Source organism: Quercus robur, chromosome 3, assembly GCF_932294415.1.
Source record: "Quercus robur chromosome 3, dhQueRobu3.1, whole genome shotgun sequence".
NCBI classification, from domain to species: domain Eukaryota; kingdom Viridiplantae; phylum Streptophyta; class Magnoliopsida; order Fagales; family Fagaceae; genus Quercus; species Quercus robur.
Window position 1 is genome coordinate 50,501,703 of NC_065536.1, and position 21,319 is coordinate 50,523,021.

The 21,319-nt window shown below is 35.9% G+C and overlaps 2 protein-coding genes across 3 annotated transcripts; one reads left to right on the top strand and one right to left on the bottom strand.

Annotated features, from left to right (window-relative positions):
* Nucleotides 1-3,171: 3,171 nt before the first annotated feature.
* LOC126719725 (uncharacterized) lies at nt 3,172-8,109 on the bottom strand. The gene is made up of 5 exons (XM_050422252.1): nt 7,053-8,109; nt 6,453-6,949; nt 4,746-6,356; nt 3,868-4,629; nt 3,172-3,513 (listed from the first exon to the last, which is right to left on the bottom strand). The coding sequence occupies exons 1-5, from the start codon at nt 8,107-8,109 to the stop codon at nt 3,172-3,174; spliced, it is 4,269 nt and encodes a 1,422-aa protein (XP_050278209.1).
* Nucleotides 8,110-9,999: 1,890 nt separating this feature from the next.
* Nucleotides 10,000-19,511, top strand: LOC126718235 (urease). Of its 2 annotated transcripts, XM_050420340.1 has the most exons (19): nt 10,000-10,127; nt 10,389-10,578; nt 10,888-10,961; nt 11,141-11,186; nt 11,546-11,651; nt 12,416-12,558; nt 13,175-13,285; nt 13,589-13,752; nt 13,901-14,279; nt 14,370-14,478; nt 14,846-14,985; nt 15,211-15,348; nt 15,469-15,560; nt 16,909-17,038; nt 17,117-17,275; nt 17,937-18,104; nt 18,473-18,607; nt 19,005-19,076; nt 19,171-19,511. In XM_050420340.1, exons 2-19 carry the CDS (start codon nt 10,453-10,455, stop codon nt 19,390-19,392), a joined length of 2,514 nt encoding a protein of 837 aa, XP_050276297.1. In that variant the 5' UTR covers nt 10,000-10,127; nt 10,389-10,452; the 3' UTR covers nt 19,393-19,511. The 2 variants fall into 2 exon arrangements, with proteins under 2 accessions (XP_050276297.1, XP_050276298.1); XM_050420341.1 differs by lacking the exon at nt 10,000-10,127 and having other exon boundaries at nt 10,234-10,578.
* Nucleotides 19,512-21,319: the final 1,808 nt, after the last annotated feature.

The following is a 21,319-nucleotide window of genomic DNA, read 5'->3' on the forward strand; positions in this document are numbered from 1 at the left end:
TATTTATATAAGTATGAATATATTAATTTTTATATTTATCAGCATAAAATTTAAAATCCACATATGTTATAAGCCTAAATGTTAGCCTAAGTACATTAACCAGTATATTAACTTAAATAACATGTTTTTAACCATTTTTTCAATTATTTAACAATTTTTATATTTTTATTATACTGGCCGAAACAGCCGGTACAACCCCGTATTTCTTCGGGTACATTTTGAAGGAGTACCAATACTGGTTTTATGGCTGGTATGGTATTGACTCTCCTGCTATAAATGCATCTCTTTATTTACTCTTCCTATCTTAGTTAAGTTATGTTTGGTATGTTGTAATAACTCTTGTAACACTATAGTTATTAGATAGGAATAACCAATCTTCCCCCCCCCCCCCCCCCTTACATTGAGGAATAACAATTTCTATCTAAAATGGTTATAATAGCAATTCCTTAGTGCATGTGAATATGTGGTAAATTTTAGAAATAATATATTTCCAAAAATACAAAATTTCCTTATGCATCATCATTTACAAGATCTCCATATGTAACAACCAAATATATGAATGGAAAAATTATTCCATTAAAAATTTACATTTTTTTTCCTAGTAATAAACATTATTATTCCTAAAATAATCATCATTTAGTGTTACACTTTTTTTTTTCCCATATTTGAGGTGTGTTTTGTTAATTTTAAATTTTATTCTTTTTTTTTACCAATCATTTTTTTAAAGTTCTTTTTTGAAATGTGTCATAATCTTCTAAAGTGTATCATATTGGGTTATGTTTTCCTAAAGTTTCGTATGTACCATTGAACTTTCTAAGCTTCAATTTATTATATTGGGGCATTTTAAATTTCTCCCCCTCTTAAGGAAATTTTTAAGATAATCAAAATTTATCATAAAATTATAATATTATCTTAATTAAAAGTAAAATTAAATCTAATGTAAAAGAGATAGACTTTTTAATGATGTAATAATCAATTACTCAAACAGTTGGTAGGCACACTCAAATATATAGCCAAGTAATTTTCTTTAATATAAACTTAAATTACCACTTCCAACACAACTTAAAATTAAAGACCTAAGAAGAAGATAGATAGAGGTGACAATTCGTGTTCGCGTGTTGGGTTCATGTCGTGTCAACTCATATGTATCCGATTATATGGGTCAATACTAACCCAACATATTTATTAAATGGGTCAAGATTCCTTAACCCTAACACGACACATTTATTAAACGGGTCAGTCTTAACACGACACATTTATTAAACGGGTCAATCGTGTCGACCTGTTTATCTGATTTTATCAAAATGAAGAAAAACATTTATGAAAAAACAAGCAAATAAATATTTTAAATATAAAATTTAAAACTAATGAGTAACTGCATTACAAATAATCATTCAAAATTAAAGCATATCTCAATATCATAAATAATCAATCACAATATGTCAAAGAAAATAAACTACAACAACTAATAAGTTTATATACCTAGAGTTTGAATAGTATATTGGTAAAATTTCATTTAATTAAACAGGTCAGACGGGTGAAACAGATTCCATAGGTTGAACCCTAACCCAACTCGTTTATCAAACGAGTCCGTCGTTTTAACTCGAATATGACATGAACCCATTAAGCTTCAACCTATAACCTGCTAATTTCATATTGTGTCATGTCGGGTTCGCGAGTCGTGTCCAATTTTGCCACCCCTAAAGATAGAGCTCTCAAAAACTCATCAACCTAAAGCAAAATTGGAAGAAAGAGTTTTTATTATTATTTATTTTTATTTATTTTAAATTTTAAAATCTAGGGTAAAATACTATTTTAGTTCCTAAATTTTACCAAAAGTTAACTATCATCCCTAAACTTAAAAAGGTTCACTTTTGGTTCCTAAACTATTGAAAAATAGTTCTTTTTCATCCCTATTTTTGTCTCTAAACTATTGGAAGAATTTTTTTAAAAAAAAAAATTTAAGGATGAAAAAAGAACCTTATAAAGTTTAGAAATGAAAAAAAACTTTTAATAAAGTTGATGGATCAAAATAATATTTTACCCAAAAAATCTACCGAAAGAAAGAAGAAAATTGTTAAGAAGAAGAGGGAATAATTATTTTTTGTGTTGGTACATAATGAATTGAATGGGAGAGGAATGTAGATGGAGTAATAACAAATCTATATATATACACACACACACATATTAATAGCCAAAACTTAAAGAAAATCCAATTAGATTTTGATTTGATTCTCAATTTTGAGTCACATGTTTCATTTAATTTTTAATTTTGTGCCAAATGAATTATTAAGTGTAAAAATCGAAGAGTCCAAATTCAATTAGATTTTAAATTGGATTTCAATTGGAATACAATTTTCCGCTATGTGTCCATCTAAATTTTTTATTTTTGTGGCAAGTGAATTATTGGGTGCAAAAATTGAAAAGTTTAAAACCAATTAAATTCTAAATCATATATATATATATATATATATAATGAGAAACCATTACATATTTTAGAAATGTATGATTTAAAAAAAAAGTGTAAGCTAATACTATGTATAATTTGAAAATATTCTTAAAAAAATTTGTATAATTTAAACCATATAATTGTGATTATTTTAAATTGTATTCTTGCATATGCATGGAGCTATACATTACTCTATAGAAAAGAAGAACATGGAGAGATGAATAGTCAAAATTGGGAGAGGAATGGTTGGAGCTGTGAGATGGGAGAAGCGTTGGTAAGAAAGTGGATAATAAAGAAAAGTAGAGCAAAAACAAAAAGGTGAAAGATCGGAGAAAGTATATTAGTAAGGTCAGAAATAACAAGGAGATAAAGTAAAAAAATGAAAGAAGTGTTGGAGGAATAGTAAAAGGGCAGTAAATGGTTGGTGAGTGACCGGGCGGGTTATATAAATGAGTAATACCACTTTTTTTTTTTTGGTAAACATGAGTAATACCACTGCTACATTATTCTTATGATAAATTCTAAGTTATTAATGATTTTAAATTTTTTTTTTTTGAAACCGACCTTTTCATTCATTCAGATAAATGTAAATAATCCAAATACAGGGCTTCTACAGCAGGTGGTGGAGTTTCCTCCAACCATATCATTTCCTTAACTACATTTTTATCATACCTAGCAAGTACGTGTGCCACTGAGTTAGCACTTCGCTTCACATGACTAAACTAAGCCCATCGAAGTCCTGTTGCAAGCCACTGGATATCCTGGACAACGTGACCAAGCCGAGACAAGTTAGGTCCACCATGTGAAAGTGAGGACATCACAGCCACGTTGTCTCCCTCGATGAGCAGCTCCGAAAAACCTGCATCAATTGCAAACTCCATCGCCCTTCGACAAGCCAGCGTTTCTGCCACTTCACTGTCCTCAACCGGCGGTCCTTTTGCAGACATGGCTGCCATGACCTCTCCATTCGCGTTCCGTATTATTACTCCAACTCCAGAGCAGTTCAACTCCTTGAAGATTGCGGCATCAAAATTTAGCTTGTAGATCAGATCCGTAGGGGCAACCTAGGTGTTTGTATTCAATCGTGGCAGCTGGGGATTCAACTGGTCTTGTGACTATTGAAACTCATTAAGGTAATCCCATGCCCTCTTATTGAGCTATCTCGGGTCTCTCATTTTTCCCCCATGAACTACGGTATTTCTTTGGCTCCAAATCAGCCAAGACTAAACCAGGAAGAGCTCGAACTCAGCTATGGTTAACCGGATCATCAGTTCTTGAAATAATTGAAGAACATCCTATTGACCCACGCTCCATTTTTGCAGCCGAACCAAGCTACCCGCCCAGACATCCCTTGCAACGGCACAATCCCACAGAGCATGGACCCCTGTTTCGGCCTCTCTTGAACAGAGCATACATACATCTTCATCCATGACTTTTCGTCGCCTAAGATTGGCCCGGGTTGGCAGAATATTTTGACAAGCACGCCACCCAAATACTTTAATTTTCTTAGGCACGTTAAGCATCCAAAGTTTAGACCACACCTGAACACCAATCGGACCGGTTGATGTTTCTGCCCATGACTCCATCTTCTTGAGCTGTCTTGCCACATGGTAGCCGGATTTGACCGAATAAACTCCCTTCTTTGTATGTAACCACATTATCACATCTGAGGCTTGTCTATGGCTTAGGGGAATTTTGAGAATAGCATCGACATCCTCCTTATGGAAATTTGCCCGTATTATTTCACTATACCACATTTTCTGCTCTTGGTTAATGAGGTCCGAGACAAACCAACCACCCTCCTCCATCCTAGGTGGATGCAAAAATCCATTCGTTAGGTAATTCGGGATCCACTTATCCATGGAGACTCTAATATTTGAGCCATCTCCCACTCTCCAACAACATCCAAATTTTAGGATTGGAATTGTCGCCATTATACTCTTCCACACATAAGAGCAATTAGGAGAAGCCGAGGCATCCAATAAGTGGCTCCTCGGGAAATACCTAGCTTTGAAACACTTGGCCATCAGAGAGTCTTGCTGCTGTATTAGTCTCCATCCCTGTTTTGCCAACATGGCAAGATTAAAAGTTGTTAGGTCTCTAAAACCCAAACCTCCCATCTTCTTAGCTTCGGTCAATTTATCCCAGCTTTTCCAGTGAATTTTCCTATTCTCTCCTTCCTGCCCCCACCAAAATCTGGCACACATAGCATTGAGTTCGTCACAAAGTTTCTTGGGTAATTGGAATACCCCATGGAATACGTGGGGATAGATTGAGCCACTGCCTTTATTAATACCTCCTTCCCACCTCTAGATAGCATCTTTCCCTTCCACCCTTGAAGCTTCTTCCATACCCTATCTTTCAGGTAAGCAAATGAGTGGTATTTAGCTCGCCCCACTAGCGTGGGCAAGCCCAAGTACGTCTCAAACCGATCCACCTCCTTTACTCCTAAAGAATCTTTGATCCATCTCTTCTGCTCAAGTGGTGTGTTACCACTAAAGTAAATGGAAGATTTCTCCAAATTAATGCATTGACCCGATGCCCCAGCATACACCTGTAAGATCTTTGAGATCACCTGGACTTCATTTTGAGTAGCTTGACAAAATATCAATGAGTAATCTGCAAACAAAAGATTAGTAATTCTTGAGGCCCTCCTGCAAATGGACACCCCTCTGATTTGTCCCTCCATTTCTGCTTTATGAAGTAATGAGGTGAATCCTTCTGTACATAAAAGAAAAAGATATGGTGAAAGAGGGTCTCCTTGTCGGAGACCCCTAGAAGGAGTAATATGACCATATGTTTTCCCATTTATTAGGATAGAATAAGATGGTGTAGTAACACAACACATGACTCTATCCACCCAGACCTCAGGAAAACCCAATTTAATCATAATACCCTTTAGAAAGCTCCACTCAACCCGATCATATGCCTTACTAACATCCAGTTTAAGAGCAATAGACCCTTTTTTCCCTGTTTTCCTACCATGCATAGTATGTAAGGTCTCATATGCAACCAATACATTATCTGTTATCAGGCGACCAGGGACGAATGCACTTTGTGTTGGGGATATAATCTGGGGTAGAATTTGTTTCAGTCTATTGGCAAGGACTTTGGATATTATTTTATATATGACATTGCAAAGGCTAATTGGTCGGAAATCAGACATTTTTTCAGGGGATTTCACCTTGGGTATAAGAACAATATAAGTAGAATTTATCTCAGACACCATATGACCAGAATTAAAAAAATCTAACACTGCTTTAACCACCAAATCACCAACAACATGCCAAAATTTTTGATAAAAACGAGGATTCATACCATCGGGTCCTGGAGCTTTTGTTGGTCCCATTTGGAACAATGCTGTTTTGACCTCATCTGCACTAAATGTACTAGACAAAACATACTGCATGTCCGGAGTAATTTTTGGATTGACAGTGTTTAGACACTCCTCCATCCTATCACATGTGCCTGCCTTGAACAAATTCTCAAAATACTCTATCGCCACCCCAGCAATACCATCTTCCTCTTCAACCCACCTACCCTCTACATTTTTAATGCTTTGGATATGATTTCTCCGTCTTCTTTGCGATGCCTTTGAATGGAAAAACTTTGTATTCTTATCTCCATGTTTTAGCCAAGAAATTCTGGACCTCTGTGCCCAATAAATCTCTTGCTTGAGCAATAAAGCGTCAAGATTTTTGCTGGCCACCAAGAACTCTGCTTTGCTTTCCTCTGTTAACTCTGCCTCATTCAGTTGTTCTATTTGCCTTTGAAGCCTCTTTATTTCCTCATATTGGGGATGAGTTTTAGAAGATCCCCATGCATTAAGGTCCATTGCACAAGCAGCCACTTTTTGCCTCACCAAATCCAATGATAATGAGTCGGCCCCACCACATTCCCATGCATGCTTTATCACGTCTTCACAATCCTCATGCAAGAGCCAATTTTCCTCAAACTAAAACCTTCTTCTTCCTACATGCCATATCTTCTTTGAACCAAGAACCTGCAAAATAATGGGAAGATGGTTTGAGGTGTGAGAAGAAAGGTGGGTCACTGTGCTTCTTGGAAATTTTACTCTCCAATCAATAGATGCTTTGGCTCGGTCTAATCTCTGTCTAGTGTTCGCATCTCCAGGACGTTTATTATTCCATGTATATTGATAGCCCCGAAATCCCAAGTCCTCTAATTGACAATCATCCAATGCCTCTCGAAACGCATCCATTTGGGAGTGGTCTGGTGGTCTTTTACTTAGCTTCTTTGTAGAGTTAAGAATTGCGTTAAAATCTCCCAAACACACCCATGGCCCGTCAGTAATCTGCCTAAGCTTCCTTAGAAGTGCCCATGACTTTATTTTCTCTCTTGCCTCCGGCCATCCGTAGAAACCCGAAAGGAACCACACGAACCCATCCTCCTCAACCACCTTGGCCAGAATATGGTTAGCCGTGTAGTTGATAATTTCCAGCTGAATGTCTTTCTTCCATATTAATGCAAGTCCACCCCCTGTATTAGGATACTTCACTATGAACCGGTTAGGGAATGGTAAGTCACCACAATTTTCATCAAAACCCTCCTTATCCAATCTAGTTTCCATCAAAAAACAAACCATAGGAGCTTGATCCCTCACAAGATTGTGAAGGCTTCGAACTGTCCAAGGGTTCCCAAGCCCTTGGCAGTTCCAGCTTAATAGTTTCATGGCTTCCAGCAAGGGTGACCCACCACCCTCGCCGATATCTGGTCGTCATCTTTGTCATCTGCTTCCGTCTTACTCCTCTTCCCAGTCTGTGCTTATAACTCGTATGGCTGTCTTTGTTTTCTAGTTCCGTAGCACTTCTTTTTCCTAACAACAACAGGGGTTGTTTACTTCCTTTCTCATTTGGCCCATGAAACTCACGTCGTAACCTAACCCAAGTTGATTTGGGCTTAGTCACTTCAGGCCCATCATGCATGTTGTTCACCACGTAATCCATATCAGCTTGGCCCTCCGGAATTATTGCGCACTCATTGCGTGCATTCTCTCCAGCCGTTTCATCCTCTCCCAACTTTCCCGTTGTTAACTTCCTATCAGTCTTCAAATCCCCATTAACTCCTCCAATAATTTCCGTATCCGCCTCCACAACAACATTTAATTCCAATATACGTAACGCACTATCAGTTACATTTTCGAAAATCTCGGTTTCATCGTCCACGCGGCTCCCCACCTCCTTAAGGTTTTCGTTAGGGCTTTTCTCCGCCGCCGAGCCACTAGATTGACCGGAAGGCTTGACTCCATTGCCCACTCCTCTGTCGGAATTTTTTTCTGCATAACGCTTCGTTGGTGATATACTCCGACCCCCTATCGCTTTAAGCCAGTCACCGTATTGGTAGTTCATCTCAGAGCCACTTTTTGTCGCAGTAAAATGGCTGGCACAGTGACGCAAATTGTACCCCAGTAATCCACAGTAATGGCAGAACAAGGGGAGGCGCTCATATTTAAACTTAACCCATGAGCGTTCCCCGTCGGACCCAGCTATGAACCCACCTCTCCGGAGCGGCTTTGAGATTGGCAAGGCTACCTTAACCCTCATAAAATAGTTTGGGTCCTCCTGCTTTCTTCTATCTTCAACCTCCACCACCTCTCCTAGTCTGCCCCCCACTTCCTTTGCTACACGGGATGACACCATATCGAAGGGTGCACCCCATATCTAGACCTAAAGGGCAGCATGTTGGAGCTGAACATTTTCTACTTTCATCCCTTTTTTCCACCGTGTGAGCAGTAGCAGTTGGTTATCAAAAGACCATGGCCCACCCCTCAGTATTCGTTCCATATCAAACTCTGTATCAAACTTAAACTAGAATAGATTAAAGCCCACTTCAACAATCTGCACCTTATCTTCCAAGCCCCATGCTCTCCGTAATGTGGTTTTCGCTGCCTTCTTGTTAAATGGTTTGCATGTGAGAAACTTGCCAATCAAACTCATAGTGCAGCTCTCAATCTCAGATCGACGTCCTTCATCTGAAATGGTTATCGTTTCTTCTTCGTCAGCAGTCAACTTCATATTCTCCAAGCAGTTAATCACTTCATCCGCCATTGCCTTCCAAGAGCTTTATTATTGTGATAATTCTTAGATAACACGGTAAAAAACTAGAATAAAATACCCTTAGGCCAAGCCAAGGGAGGGAGAAGCTCGTTGAGAACGAGAGAAAGCACTCCTACTGAGAGGAGAGAAAAAAAAATCTCTAAACCGACTCTTCTACTAGCTTGTGTGACCATTAATGATTTTAATTTAAATTTAATATTGAAATTACTTTTCTGTTTGCTTATAATAATAATAACTCAATAAGTTTTGTTATGAAAATGTGGTGGACCTATAATAACATGAAATGAATTATTTGCTTGTTTAATGGCTTCTGTTGTATGAGAAAATACACAGATGTATGTCTCTCTTCTCTCATAGTTAGTAGGATCCATCAGCCTGTAAGAGGGGAGAAGCATACACCCGAAACAAAGTATACTTCCTCCCGTGGCATTTTCTATGTGTTATCCACTCACGTGGCTTTTATTTGATGTGAACACATTCACATCCAAGAAAAACAGGAATGACATAAAACAGCTGTAAAATGAGGTGCAGATCTATGTATTATTTAATTTGCTCTTTTGACATGGAGTTTTAACCAACCATAGACATCCTCGTCAGTTTACAGCTGAATCATAAAAAAAAATTAACATTCTTAAATTTAGGCCAAAATGGGTAATTAGTCATAATTTTCTAATTATATAGTTGGTAGTTCTGGTTCTCAAACTATATTTTTTACTAGCATTTCGAGTCTAAGAGACTCGATTTAGCGTCTATAAATCGAGTTTTTGGGACTCGATTTTTATGGGTTGTTCATGTCTGATGTGGCACTTTTTCCACGTGGCATCTACATGGAAATCGAGTTTTTAAGACTCGATTTACATCTAAAAAGAAAACAAAGAAAACCACAAGGACAACAGGAAAAGAAAACCACAACAACAGAAAATATGTGTTCATCAGAGAAGAATATGTGTTCATCAGAGAAGAAAGAAAGAAAGAAAAAAAACCAGAGAAGAAAGAAAAAAAAAAAAAAAAAAACCCAGAAACAAAAACAGGGGTCGCGCGGCAACCTGGGTCGCGGGTTCGCGCGCGGCCTGGGTCTGGCGCGGCCTGGTCTTGCGCGGCCTAGGTCGGCTTGAGCTACATCTCCATTTCTTCTTCTTCTTCTTCTCTTTCTTTCTTTTTTTTCTTTCTCTTCGCGTTTTTTGCAGTTTCTGCATTTTGGGTCATTAATAATATTATTTTTGGGTTAGAAATTCATGCCACGTGGAAAAAGTGCCAAAAACTCGATTTATAGACCCTAAATCGAGTCTCTTAAACTCAAAATGCTTGTAAAAAGTATAGTTTGAGAACCAAAACTACCAACTACATACCTAGAAAATTAGGGCTAATTACTCATTTTGGCCTTAAATTTAAAACATTGTGTTTTAACATTTTCTGTACTACACTTTGCACAACTTTCAACACACCCATAAATAAAACAAAGAAAAAAAAAAGCCACTGGTTTTAGCAGAAAAAATAGCTCAAACTTCAAACTTGTACCTTCCTTTAAGCACTCACTTCTCTGTTTTCTCTCTCGAGCAACGATCGCACTAGCTCAGATCAATTTTTTTTTTCCTAATCGTGTAAGAACTAAGAATACAATTTTCATTACAAAAATCTTGTTACGGTCTCAATCTCAAATATATATATATATATATATATATATAAAATACTGTCTCCTGCTGAACTTATCTCTGTATTTTCAATATCAGGAAATCATTTTTTTAATCACTAAATGATTTTTCTGTACTGGGTTTTCGATCTAAGATCATGTAATTACTGAATTAGTTGCTTAATCAATAATCAGTAATATAGTTTGGTCTCTCCTGTTTCCGAATGTTTAGGCTCTGATTACAACTGCGACAGTTGCATTGACTTTAGAGAGAGTTGAGAGTGAGAAGTGGGAAAATGAAGCTGGCACCGAGAGAGGTTGAGAAACTGAGCCTACATAATGCTGGGTTCTTGGCACAGAAGCGTCTTGCTCGTGGTTTACGCCTCAATTACTCTGAAGCTGTGGCACTCATAGCCACTCAGGTTGCTTCTATTCTCTGTTTTTTCTTTTTCTATTTTTGGTATTTTATTATTATAAGCTGTAAAATAATGATAGGTAGGCAATAGAGAGTTTGATTTTGGATAGGATAGAACAGTAAAGAGGCCATGATTAGTCTGTTGAGGAATTTTAGTAAACAACAAATTTTTGGGACTAATGTTTTGTCGTTGATGCGTGTATAAACTTATGTATGTATGAAGCTTTTATAAGCAGAAAAATTGGGTGTGTTATGAAAAATGAAGATCAAGAATTTGTTGCTCTTCACTGATGTTTTTATTTTTTAATTGTTTAAGATTTTGGAGTTTGTACGCGATGGTGAGAAAACGGTTGCAGAATTGATGGATATTGGGAAACAACTTCTAGGAAGGTATAATTGTGAATTTTATGTATCATTTGTTTTTATTTTATTTTGTTGTTTTCCTAATGTTATTTGTGCAAGGCATAGATTCAATTCCTGTTAGCTTGTTTAAGTATTGATGCAATGGTAAATTAGAAGTGATAACTTCCAATTTATATCATCTAAATGTTGGCTTTGTGTGTTAACAGGAGACAAGTTCTTCCAGCTGTTGCACATCTTTTGCATATGGTACAGGTAATCGAGCAAAATTAAGGTTCTTTGTTGATATTGATGAACCTTTGCTTTGGACCTATCTAAGCAATGCATTATTTGTACCTTTTTTTAAATAAAAATAATATATAAAAAAATTAATTCATGCTAGTAATTTTGTTATATTGAGTATTGCATACTATTTAGTATGAAAATTTGTTGGATTTTTTCTTTTTCTTTTTGAACTTTCCAATTATTGATATTACGGTTTAAAAAGCTTGAAACATAATGCTTGATGATGAACTTGTGTCAAACTGACCTGCACCCCCCTCCCCTTCTTCCCCTAAAAAAAGAAAAAAGAAATTTACTTCCAACTATATATTATTAAGTTAATTTGAATGTAGGTTGAAGGGACCTTTCCTGATGGGACTAAATTAATCACCGTTCATGATGCAATTGCTAGTGAAAATGGAAATCTGGAGTTAGCTTTACATGGTTCATTTCTTCCAGGTATGGGCTTACCTTGGGTTGTACAGTTTAGAATTACTTTCTTTTGGGACCTACATGTCCCATATTGTGTAGTTTCAAGATTTTTGGTCAGCAGAAGCATTCTATGGAGATTTTATATGTTACTCTGCACCCATTGCTTCTGGACAAGACATTTTATGTCCTATCCTTTGAACTTAAAATGAAATTGAAGTCTTCATATATCCAGAATCAAACTAAGTTTTTTCATTGATGAATATCAGTTAAATTTTGTAGTAAAGAGTTGTTCATAATGATTGATGAAGACTTTCTATCTTCTGGTGTCTTTATTTCCTCGTTAGAAAGAAAATTTCCATATTTTTCTTTTAAAGTGATTGTGAGAAACTTGTAAAGAGTAGGAAATCTATTATCTAAATTGAAGCAAGTTTTCCTCAAAAAGACCTATGGAAATTTGAGCACAGATTTGACAACTTTCCGGACATGAATAGATTTTGATATCTCATGAGCTTAGACTCTGCTCATTTGATTAAAAAAATCTATCAATTTTGTATCACACAGAACAATATAATCGATCCTTTTACATTTCTGCCTATCTTTCATTAATGGGCATGGTTAAGCTCAGTGTATTCACTTCAAAACTATTCAGTCTTCTGTAATATATTCAAAAAATGTTCAGTAGGTTATGTACCAGCTCTCTACAAATATAAATGGAGTTGAAGTTAAAATATTTCTTTTAATATGCATCATGTTTAATATTGAATGCACATTGATGAAGAACTTTTGTACAGTTCCTTCATTAGACAAGTTTCCTGATATAGAAGACAAGAAATTTCCTGGCGAAATAATATATGGAGATGGAAATATTACACTTAATCATGGAAGGAAAGCAGTAATCCTCAAAGTTGTCAGCACTGGAGACAGGCCAGTTCAGGTGTTTTTCTTTAACCTATCATTTCTTATATTTGTTGGATGCTTTTCTTTTTTCTTTCTCATTTATATTTATCGGTAGTTAGTTAGAAATTTGTACCGAACTGCTATCAACTTCCTATTATGTTCATTTACAACATCAGGATTTGATAATGAAACTTGTACATGTTTCCTGAGTTATAGTACTGAACTCTGATATTTTAATAATGAAAAAAATGCTTGCAATATTTTTTCAATTGACTGGCAGGGCAGATTTCTTTCCCTTTCTACGATGGGATAGTTGAGATTCTTTCTGTAGTTTGAATTGTTTTGTATGAATTACAAGGGAAATAGTCAATAGTAGCTCATTCATAGTTGGAGGATGAAGAAATTTTTTAAGCTATAGCTCATATGACACCTCCTCCTCTTGTAAAAAGCAAGGTGGAGGGTTAGATTGTGGGTTCAAGACACAGTGGGTATGTGTATAGTACTTATATATATATATATATATATAAAAGGTTTTCAAGCACAGACAAAGTCACATGTTTCTAATTGGTCAACATCTTGTTTGCATTCTCTTTCTGTGGTTAACCTGATTAAATAGATGATACCGTTATTTTAATCATTCCTCACTGTTTCAGGTTGGCAGCCACTATCACTTTATTGAGGTGAATCCCTACTTGGTTTTTGATCGATGGAGAGCATATGGCATGCGCCTGAATATACCCGCAGGGACAGCTACACGGTTTGAGGTTGTACTTGCAATCTTTATGGATTACTTTTATTTTCATTTTATAAGTTTTTACTATTAATCAATGAAATTAAACTAAAATTTGTTTAGTTGTTTATCTGCTGTAAATACATATATGCCTATATCTTTAGCTTTTTATTACTTCATGTCTAAGGAATATATTACCTAGCAAAAAAAGTAGTTTTTAATCATATTGTAAACAAAAACTATTTCCCCCTTTAATATCAGTTTGCACAGACATGTTCAGCTCTTTGACTATTTAACTCTATGCATTTTAAGTATCAATGATTTTTTGCTTGGCCAGCCTGGGGAAGCTAAATGTGTAATACTTGTAAGCATTGGAGGTAATAAAGTGATCAGAGGGGGAAATGGCATTGTTGATGGACCGGTTGATCATGCTAATTTCAAAGTCATCATGGAAGCTGTAAACTCGAGAGGTTTTGGAAATCTTGAAGCAACAAATGCTAGGTTAGATCTTCTCCTAGGGCAAATCCATGCTGCTTGTTTCAATTCTGTTTTGTGATATCAATGAGATTGTTGTTTGAATGAGTAAACATATTCCACTTAAATGATAAAGGATAAATGGAAATGCTTTACCTCAGAATTGATTTTTCAGTGAAGGTGTTACCGGAGAAGATTCTGCTTTCACAACTGTTATCTCTCATGAGGCGTATGCCAATATGTATGGCCCTACCACTGGTGACAAAATTCGGCTTGGTGATACGAATTTGTATGCTGAAATTGAAAAAGATTTTGCTATTTATGGTGATGAATGCGTCTTTGGAGGTGGGAAAGTTATAAGAGATGGAATGGGCCAGTCATGTGGGCATCTACCAGCTGACTCTTTGGATACTGTTATAACAAATGCTGTGATCATTGATTATAGTGGAATCTTCAAGGCAGATATTGGTATCAAAGATGGTCATATTGTTTCCCTTGGGAAAGCAGGCAATCCAGATACCATGGATGGTGTATGTATGAATATGATAATTGGGGTAAATTTCATCTCACTGTGCAGAAGCAGCATGAAAGGTTTAATTGAATGCCATGTTAATTGCACATGCTTATACTTTTTCAATAATTAGGTTAACACAGAGGTTATTGCGGGAGAAGGAATGGTTGTTACTGCAGGAGGCATAGACTGTCATGTCCACTTCATATGCCCACAATTGATATATGAATCAATATCAAGTGGTGAGCTACCTCACTAGAATTTTTTTGGTTGAAAGTGCTGCTGAAATTTACGTAGGCATTATTGTTTAAATTGTAATATGTCTCTGTATTTATATAAATTTTTGACATGTTAAATATAGATGAAAACATTCAGAAAAGCTTAATCAAACTCAACTGCGTATGTCGGGAATCAAATTCATACATTTTTTAGCTGATTGCACAGATTTAAAACTGCTTGATAAGTTTGTCTGAACTGTTCTTTTGGTACCTAGAGTTCATGTGTCTGCTCCTTAGAAATCTGAGTAACCTCTGGATTTAAAAGAAAATTAATTGAAACAAATATTTCTCCAAATGTTCAATGACTCCATTTTTCCAAAACTATCTGTAGGAATCACAACACTAGTGGGAGGTGGAACAGGACCTGCTGATGGAACACGTGCTACAACTTGTACTCCAGCACGATCACAAATGATGTTAATGTTGCAATCAACTGATGACATGCCCCTAAATTTTGGTTTTATGGGAAAAGTACGCTTAATTATTTATATACTTAATAAATTCCTCTCTCTCTCTGTCTCTGTCTCTACTTACACCTGTTTAAGGATGGACCTTGCAGTAATTATTGTAATATATTAATGGATGACTAAAATTCTGAATTCTAAAAGTTTTTCCCACTTGCTCCTCCCTTCTACTCCTCTCTTCATCTTTATTTATTCTTCTACCTTGTTCTGTAATTCCCTTTGTCTACTTCAGGGGAACAGTGCCAAACCTGAGGAGCTACATGAAATAATTAGAGCCGGGGCAATGGGACTGAAGCTGCATGAGGACTGGGGAACAACTCCTGCTGCAATAGACAATTGTTTGACTGTTGGAGAACATTATGACATCCAGGCACTAACTTTTTTTCTTTTTTCTTTTTTCTTTTTGAGTACTATTTATTTTCCAATTATTTGAAACATTTTGAGTTTTATATGACTTACAAAATTTCTTCATATCTTTTGATTTTGACAGGTTAATATCCACACTGACACCTTGAATGAATCGGGATTTGTAGAACACACTATTGCTTCATTTAAAGGAAGAACTATTCATACCTATCACAGGTACAAGTTTCCTTCTGCCTACACCACCAACCAAAAATAAAAAGGGAAGAAAATGTTTTTCAATCTTCTATGACTTAATTAAGTATCATGGTCATTAGGTATTATGTTAAATAATAATAATGTTGGGTTCTAAGACTTTAGGTTTAAATGTATTAGAACTTTATTTTGTAATGTTGGCAAACCATGATCAAAACGTTTAGTCTTGTTTTAGACTTGCTCAAAGTATGTTTTTGTGTAAAGTTGGAATCAAGTGTACTGCAGGATTTACTGTGTAAATCTGCCTAGTTTGATCGATCGAAAATTAGACTCGATCGATCGAAGCTCGTGCAGATTGTTTTTCTGCAGAATTTTCCAACTCAGCCCAAGCCCGTTGGATGTGTAGGGTTTTATGTTTTGCCTTAAGTATAAAAGGAAAAACCCTAGCCACGTTTTTAGGTTGCTCTTTATGCTGTGTGTGAATCTTTTGTGAGATTTAGAGGTGTTTGCCTTCATACACACTTAGGATTTCTAATCTCAAGATTGATGTTAAGAGCTTGGTGATCAAGTTAGTTGCTGTTTTCAAGAGCTTAAAGATACACAAATGGGAGTACTTGTATTTGCTGTGAATCCAAGAAATAAGTAGTCCGTGGACTCAGAGCTATCACGTGGTTGTGGTAGTAAGTTTCTTACTTGAGGTAGCAATAGGATGTTAATAGTCTAAGTCGCTATTGTGTAAACTTCAATTCTTTCATAGTGGATTTGTTTTACCTTGAGGATAGTTAGGTTAAATCCTTTCCAGGTTTTTTACCGGTTTGGTTTTCCTGGGTTATCATATCGTTGTGTTATTTATTTTCTGCACTTTACAATGATATGATATATTTGTGTTAACCTAGATCTAATAATTTGACTAAATAATCACTTGGCTAATAAACTAGATTAATCTGGTTGTGTTTTAAGGGATCTAAAAGCGCACAAATAATAATAATAATAAATAAATAAATAAAACCTAAAGTGTAATCAAGAAGTACACTTTATTTATTTATTTTAGCAAATTTCTTTCTTGATGTAGCACGGAGGGAAGTTTACTTATAGAGTAAAAAGTTATTGATAGCTTAGTTGTTTTGTCAAAGTGGTTAAATTTGACATCTTGGCCCTGTTGGTCATTTCGGGAGTATTTCCCATCCCTATCATCCTTTTCAAGTTGTCATGACTTGATATTATGATTGATTGCAGCATTCTCATGTGATTACAAGATCTTTCTCTTGTGAACAGGACATAAAAAGTTCATCTGCTCTATTACTTTTGGCCTTGCTTCAACTTTTCCATCTTTTAATACAATTTTCTAACTTTCTCAGTATATTTTGGACAGTGAAGGTGCTGGTGGTGGTCATGCTCCAGATATCATCAAAGTGTGTGGTGTGAAACATGTCCTGCCATCATCTACAAACCCCACGCGGCCTTATACTTCCAACACTATAGATGAGCATCTTGACATGCTGGTATGAGAAGATAATAGAAGAATTGATTCAGTATGCATTATGGATGTTCAATTCTCATTTTGGTATGCATTCATACAGATGGTCTGCCATCACCTTGATAAGGACATTCCAGAAGATGTAGCATTTGCTGAATCAAGGATTAGAGCTGAAACAATTGCTGCAGAAGATATTTTGCATGATATGGGGGCAATTAGCATCATATCTTCTGATTCCCAAGCTATGGGTCGCATTGGAGAGGTTAATAATTCCCTTTTTTAAGAGAATTTTTTCCCTTAGAGTTTTTGTTTAAATAACTTTGTTTGTACTTCCAATTGATACTAGAAATTTCTATCTGATAAATCTGGGAGCCAAACCTTAAAAACCATGAGATCTGGTACCTTTTTTTTTTTTTTTTTTTGATAATTGGAATAGGGAGGATTTGAACCTTGGATGTTTCCTTTGGAAACACTAGGAAGTGCTAGTTGAGTGCCTACAAGGCTCTTGGCCAGACCTGTTTACTTACTTGATAGTGAGCATTTGAAGTCATTCTATGATAAGATATGATAGGGCTGCTTTTAAGCTGCTAAGATCTAAGAATCTTGGAGACAGACATGGGTGCCAAATAGAGATACTTTCAATATGACACTGTCCGTTAAAATGAGACAAATCCTAGTAGGGACGAATGAAGACGGCTGATGGGGACATGTGAAGAGAAAATGATGGCTTGTTGCTCAGAATCTATTTTTTACAATTATGATCTTACGTTGCAAGTCAATAATGCATATTAACATTCTTTGAGTGCACATCCAACCCATGAATTCTTCATAATGTTTGTTCTTTTAGTCTTCACTTGGTTGGGACATATTTTCTTATTTGTTATGATGCTAAGCTCAGGTTTTCCCAACTCTTTTCTTGCCAGGTGATAATCAGAACTTGGCAAACCGCCCACAAAATGAAGTTACAAAGAGGGCCGATTGATGCTAGTGAACCAGACAATGACAACCTTCGTATCAAACGATATATTGCAAAATACACTATAAATCCAGCAATAGCTAATGGGCTTTCTCAATATGTTGGTTCCGTTGAGGTATGCTGGGTATAATATCTCTGAGCTCAATTACAATGTGAGCTACACAAAAGTATAAACAAGCAATTGCTTTTATTGTTATGTATTTCATGGATTACAGTAGCAAATGGGCAGAAAAGCATACATCACTTGCATTATTTGGTCCCACCATATGTCTCCAATTTAGAAATCCATCTACTTCACAACTAATTGACGTTTATACTTTTATCAGATCATGCAAATATAGTTGTCTGCCCCCACTAATTCTGTTAAATCTTGACATTTTACTAACTAGTAGATGTGATCCATGAGATTCTGGATAGTCCGGAAAAATTATAACATTGTAATTGATATTAAAGATTAAAGATTAAGTGACATTTTTTTTGCAGGTTGGGAAATTAGCTGATCTTGTTTTATGGAAGCCGTCTTTCTTTGGGGCAAAACCAGAAATGATAATAAAAGGTGGTGCAGTTGCATGGGCTGATATGGGTGATCCAAATGCAAGCATTCCCACACCTGAACCGGTAAAGTTTGCTACTACTTCTATACTCTGGATCATGTTATGTGGCAGAGCATTATTTTGAATTCCTCATATTATGATGATAACTGCATAAATGGAAATCTATGGTGCAAATTAGAATCTTCTCATTGTTGAATTAGAATCTTAACATGCCCCTTTATTATAATTCTCATCTGAAGTGCTGGTTGTGCTTACCTTTATGAGTTCAAACTAATTTTAAGCAAAAATCAAACATGTTTAAAGAATTGTAACCGTTAAAATGTCTCATATACTTATCGACAGTTGCATTTAACAAGCTAAAATATTTATAATTTATATTGTGAAGAAAAATCTTGCTGTAAAGAACCCCAGATAAATGGCATCAAGTTCCTTTGATTAGTTTAAGACAATCATTTTTTCAGGTAATGATGAGGCCTATGTTTGGAGCATTTGGCAAGGCTGGAAGTGCTCACTCCATTGCTTTTGTCAGCAAGGCATGGATCTCTCTCTCTCTCTCCCTTTCTTTCCTTTTTCCCTCTCTTTCTTCTTTTGTAAGTAACATTTTTTCTCTATTATCCATACAAACAGGCAGCTTTAGATGATGGAGTTAAGGCCAAGTATGGACTCAGCAAAAGAGTAGAAGCTGTTGGCAATGTCAGGAAACTAACCAAATCTGACATGAAGCTCAACGATGCCCTTCCAAACATTACAGTGGATCCAGAGACATACACAGTGACAGCAGACGGAGAAGTTCTTACCTGCACTGCAGCCACCACGGTTCCTCTTTCTCGAAACTACTTCCTCTTTTAAGGCATTGATAATATGTCTAAGCGACTGTCATTTTATGTATTTTAAAGTAAATTTAGCAAACTGAAACAAATAATAATCCTTCCAAATATGAATGAAATAGCACTCTCGTAATTGTGGTCTTTGACTAGTGACAGCTCTAGAATTTTTTTTTAGGGTAGTCACTTAGAAATTTAAATTACCACAACATTTTTCTTAGTACAATTTTTTAAGGAAAAACGAAAAACGAAATTATTTTTATTGAATAAGTTGAGCGAGTTACAAATTTTATCTTTTTGTTTTATAATAGGCTTTTTGTTGAATAATTTGTTCACTTCTTGTTGTTTGGTCTTGTCTTGTTTTTGTTTGGTTTATGTTTGTTGTTATTTGGGCTAATATTTATTGTTGTTATTTAAGCTTTAAAAAAAAGGATTAAGGATTATGTTTGGGCTAGAATTAATCTAGAGTTATGCTACGTCCACAATATTTTTACAATAAATTTTATGTAAAAAGCAGTTATTGATGGGTAAAATAATAATATCAGTATTTGGCCCAAATTAGAACAATAGTAGCTTACCACATTGGATTTATTGTGAAATTATTGTGAAAATGTTATGAATGTAGTAATACTATTATATTTATTAAACCCAAATTTTTGTAATTCTTAAGTCAGGGTATTCAACATTTTTATTAGGGTGGTCACAATAGGTTAGTTTAGCATATAATATTTTTTTTTTGACAAGTGTATATATACTTTTTTTTTTTTTTTTTTTTTTTTTTGCCTATTAGGGTGGTCCTATGACTATCCTGGCACTCTGCCTGGATGCATATTTTGACACTGAGAGCTATGAGTCGACAAAGCATTAACCAGAGTACTCCGTACGTGCACCACATTTGTTTTTGGAACTTGATTTTCAAGTATGTAGACACCCAACTATAAAAATGGTAGACATTATAGATATAGAATAGTAGCTTGTAATTCATGTTGTGCATGGAGTTTTTATTTACATCAATGCTAGTACATAAAAATAAGTACATGAGAAAGTATCAATATCTAAAAAATACTAAGAAAGTGATTTTTTTTTTTTTTTGGATGAGGAAGAAGACATTAATTTTATTAATCAAAGTTGGCGAAATCTACTTGAGCTACATTGTAAATTTGTGGTGGAGTATCCTCCATCAACGCGACAAAATTTGAGACGTTCCTAGCATACCTAGCTAGATTGTGAGTAATCATATAACCTTCATTCCTAATGCAAGAGTAATGTAATTGAGTAAAAGACGCGGAAATAAATTCTGCATCCCAAAGAATGAAGCCGTGACTTGGGAGTAAATAATTTGTTTTGATTGATCACATTATACGTATGCAATCAAAACATTCCAAACTCAAGATTATGAGAATATATCTAATAAGTTCATAAAAAAAGAGAATATATCTAATAAAGTACTTGTGGGGCCTGAAATTTGGAATCCCGGCCCACTTCACATTAAGGGTCCAAAGCCCAAGCCGAGGAGCTCTACTGCCGAGGAGGTATGAGGAGAACCCCTTGATGGCCTAATAACACAGCCGAGGACAACCTCACGCTCAACGCCTTACAAAACGCCTGAAGAAAAGGACAAATTCAGTACAAGAACAGTACAAGCTAGAAAGCTGCCAACACCATAACGTGGAGCCCAGCACCTGACAAGCCCATACCCCATACCATGCTATCCAGTTTTTCCCAACCACTCTGACGTGAAGATTGATAGGACGAGTAACTGCCCCAAACAAGGAGAAACTGACACGTAGATGAAGAAAGGAAATCGAATACTAGTATAAAAGGGAAAAAAGGAGGAAGGAGGAGGGGGGCCCCGGGAAAAGAAGGAAGAAAAAGGAGGAATGGTGAGAATGTAATGCTCCTCGGACTAATTCCGAGGAGTCAAACCTTTCAAACTACATTGATGCAAGACT

Excerpts from the sequence above, each read along its gene's own strand:
- LOC126719725 (XM_050422252.1), bottom strand. The coding sequence starts at position 8,109 with ATGGTGTCATCCCGTGTAGCAAAGGAAGTGGGGGGCAGACTAGGAGAG. Across the intron at positions 6,357-6,452 it reads ATCTTCCCATTATTTTGCAG|CATGCATGGGAATGTGGTGG; the intron begins GTTCTTGGTTCA and ends GACGTGATAAAG. Across the intron at positions 4,630-4,745 it reads TATCTAGAGGTGGGAAGGAG|GAAGGAGAGAATAGGAAAAT; the intron begins GTATTAATAAAG and ends TGGTGGGGGCAG.
- LOC126718235 (XM_050420340.1), top strand. The coding sequence starts at position 10,453 with ATGAAGCTGGCACCGAGAGAGGTTGAGAAACTGAGCCTACATAATGCT. Across the intron at positions 11,187-11,545 it reads ATCTTTTGCATATGGTACAG|GTTGAAGGGACCTTTCCTGA; the intron begins GTAATCGAGCAA and ends ATTTGAATGTAG. Across the intron at positions 17,039-17,116 it reads ATGAGCATCTTGACATGCTG|ATGGTCTGCCATCACCTTGA; the intron begins GTATGAGAAGAT and ends GCATTCATACAG.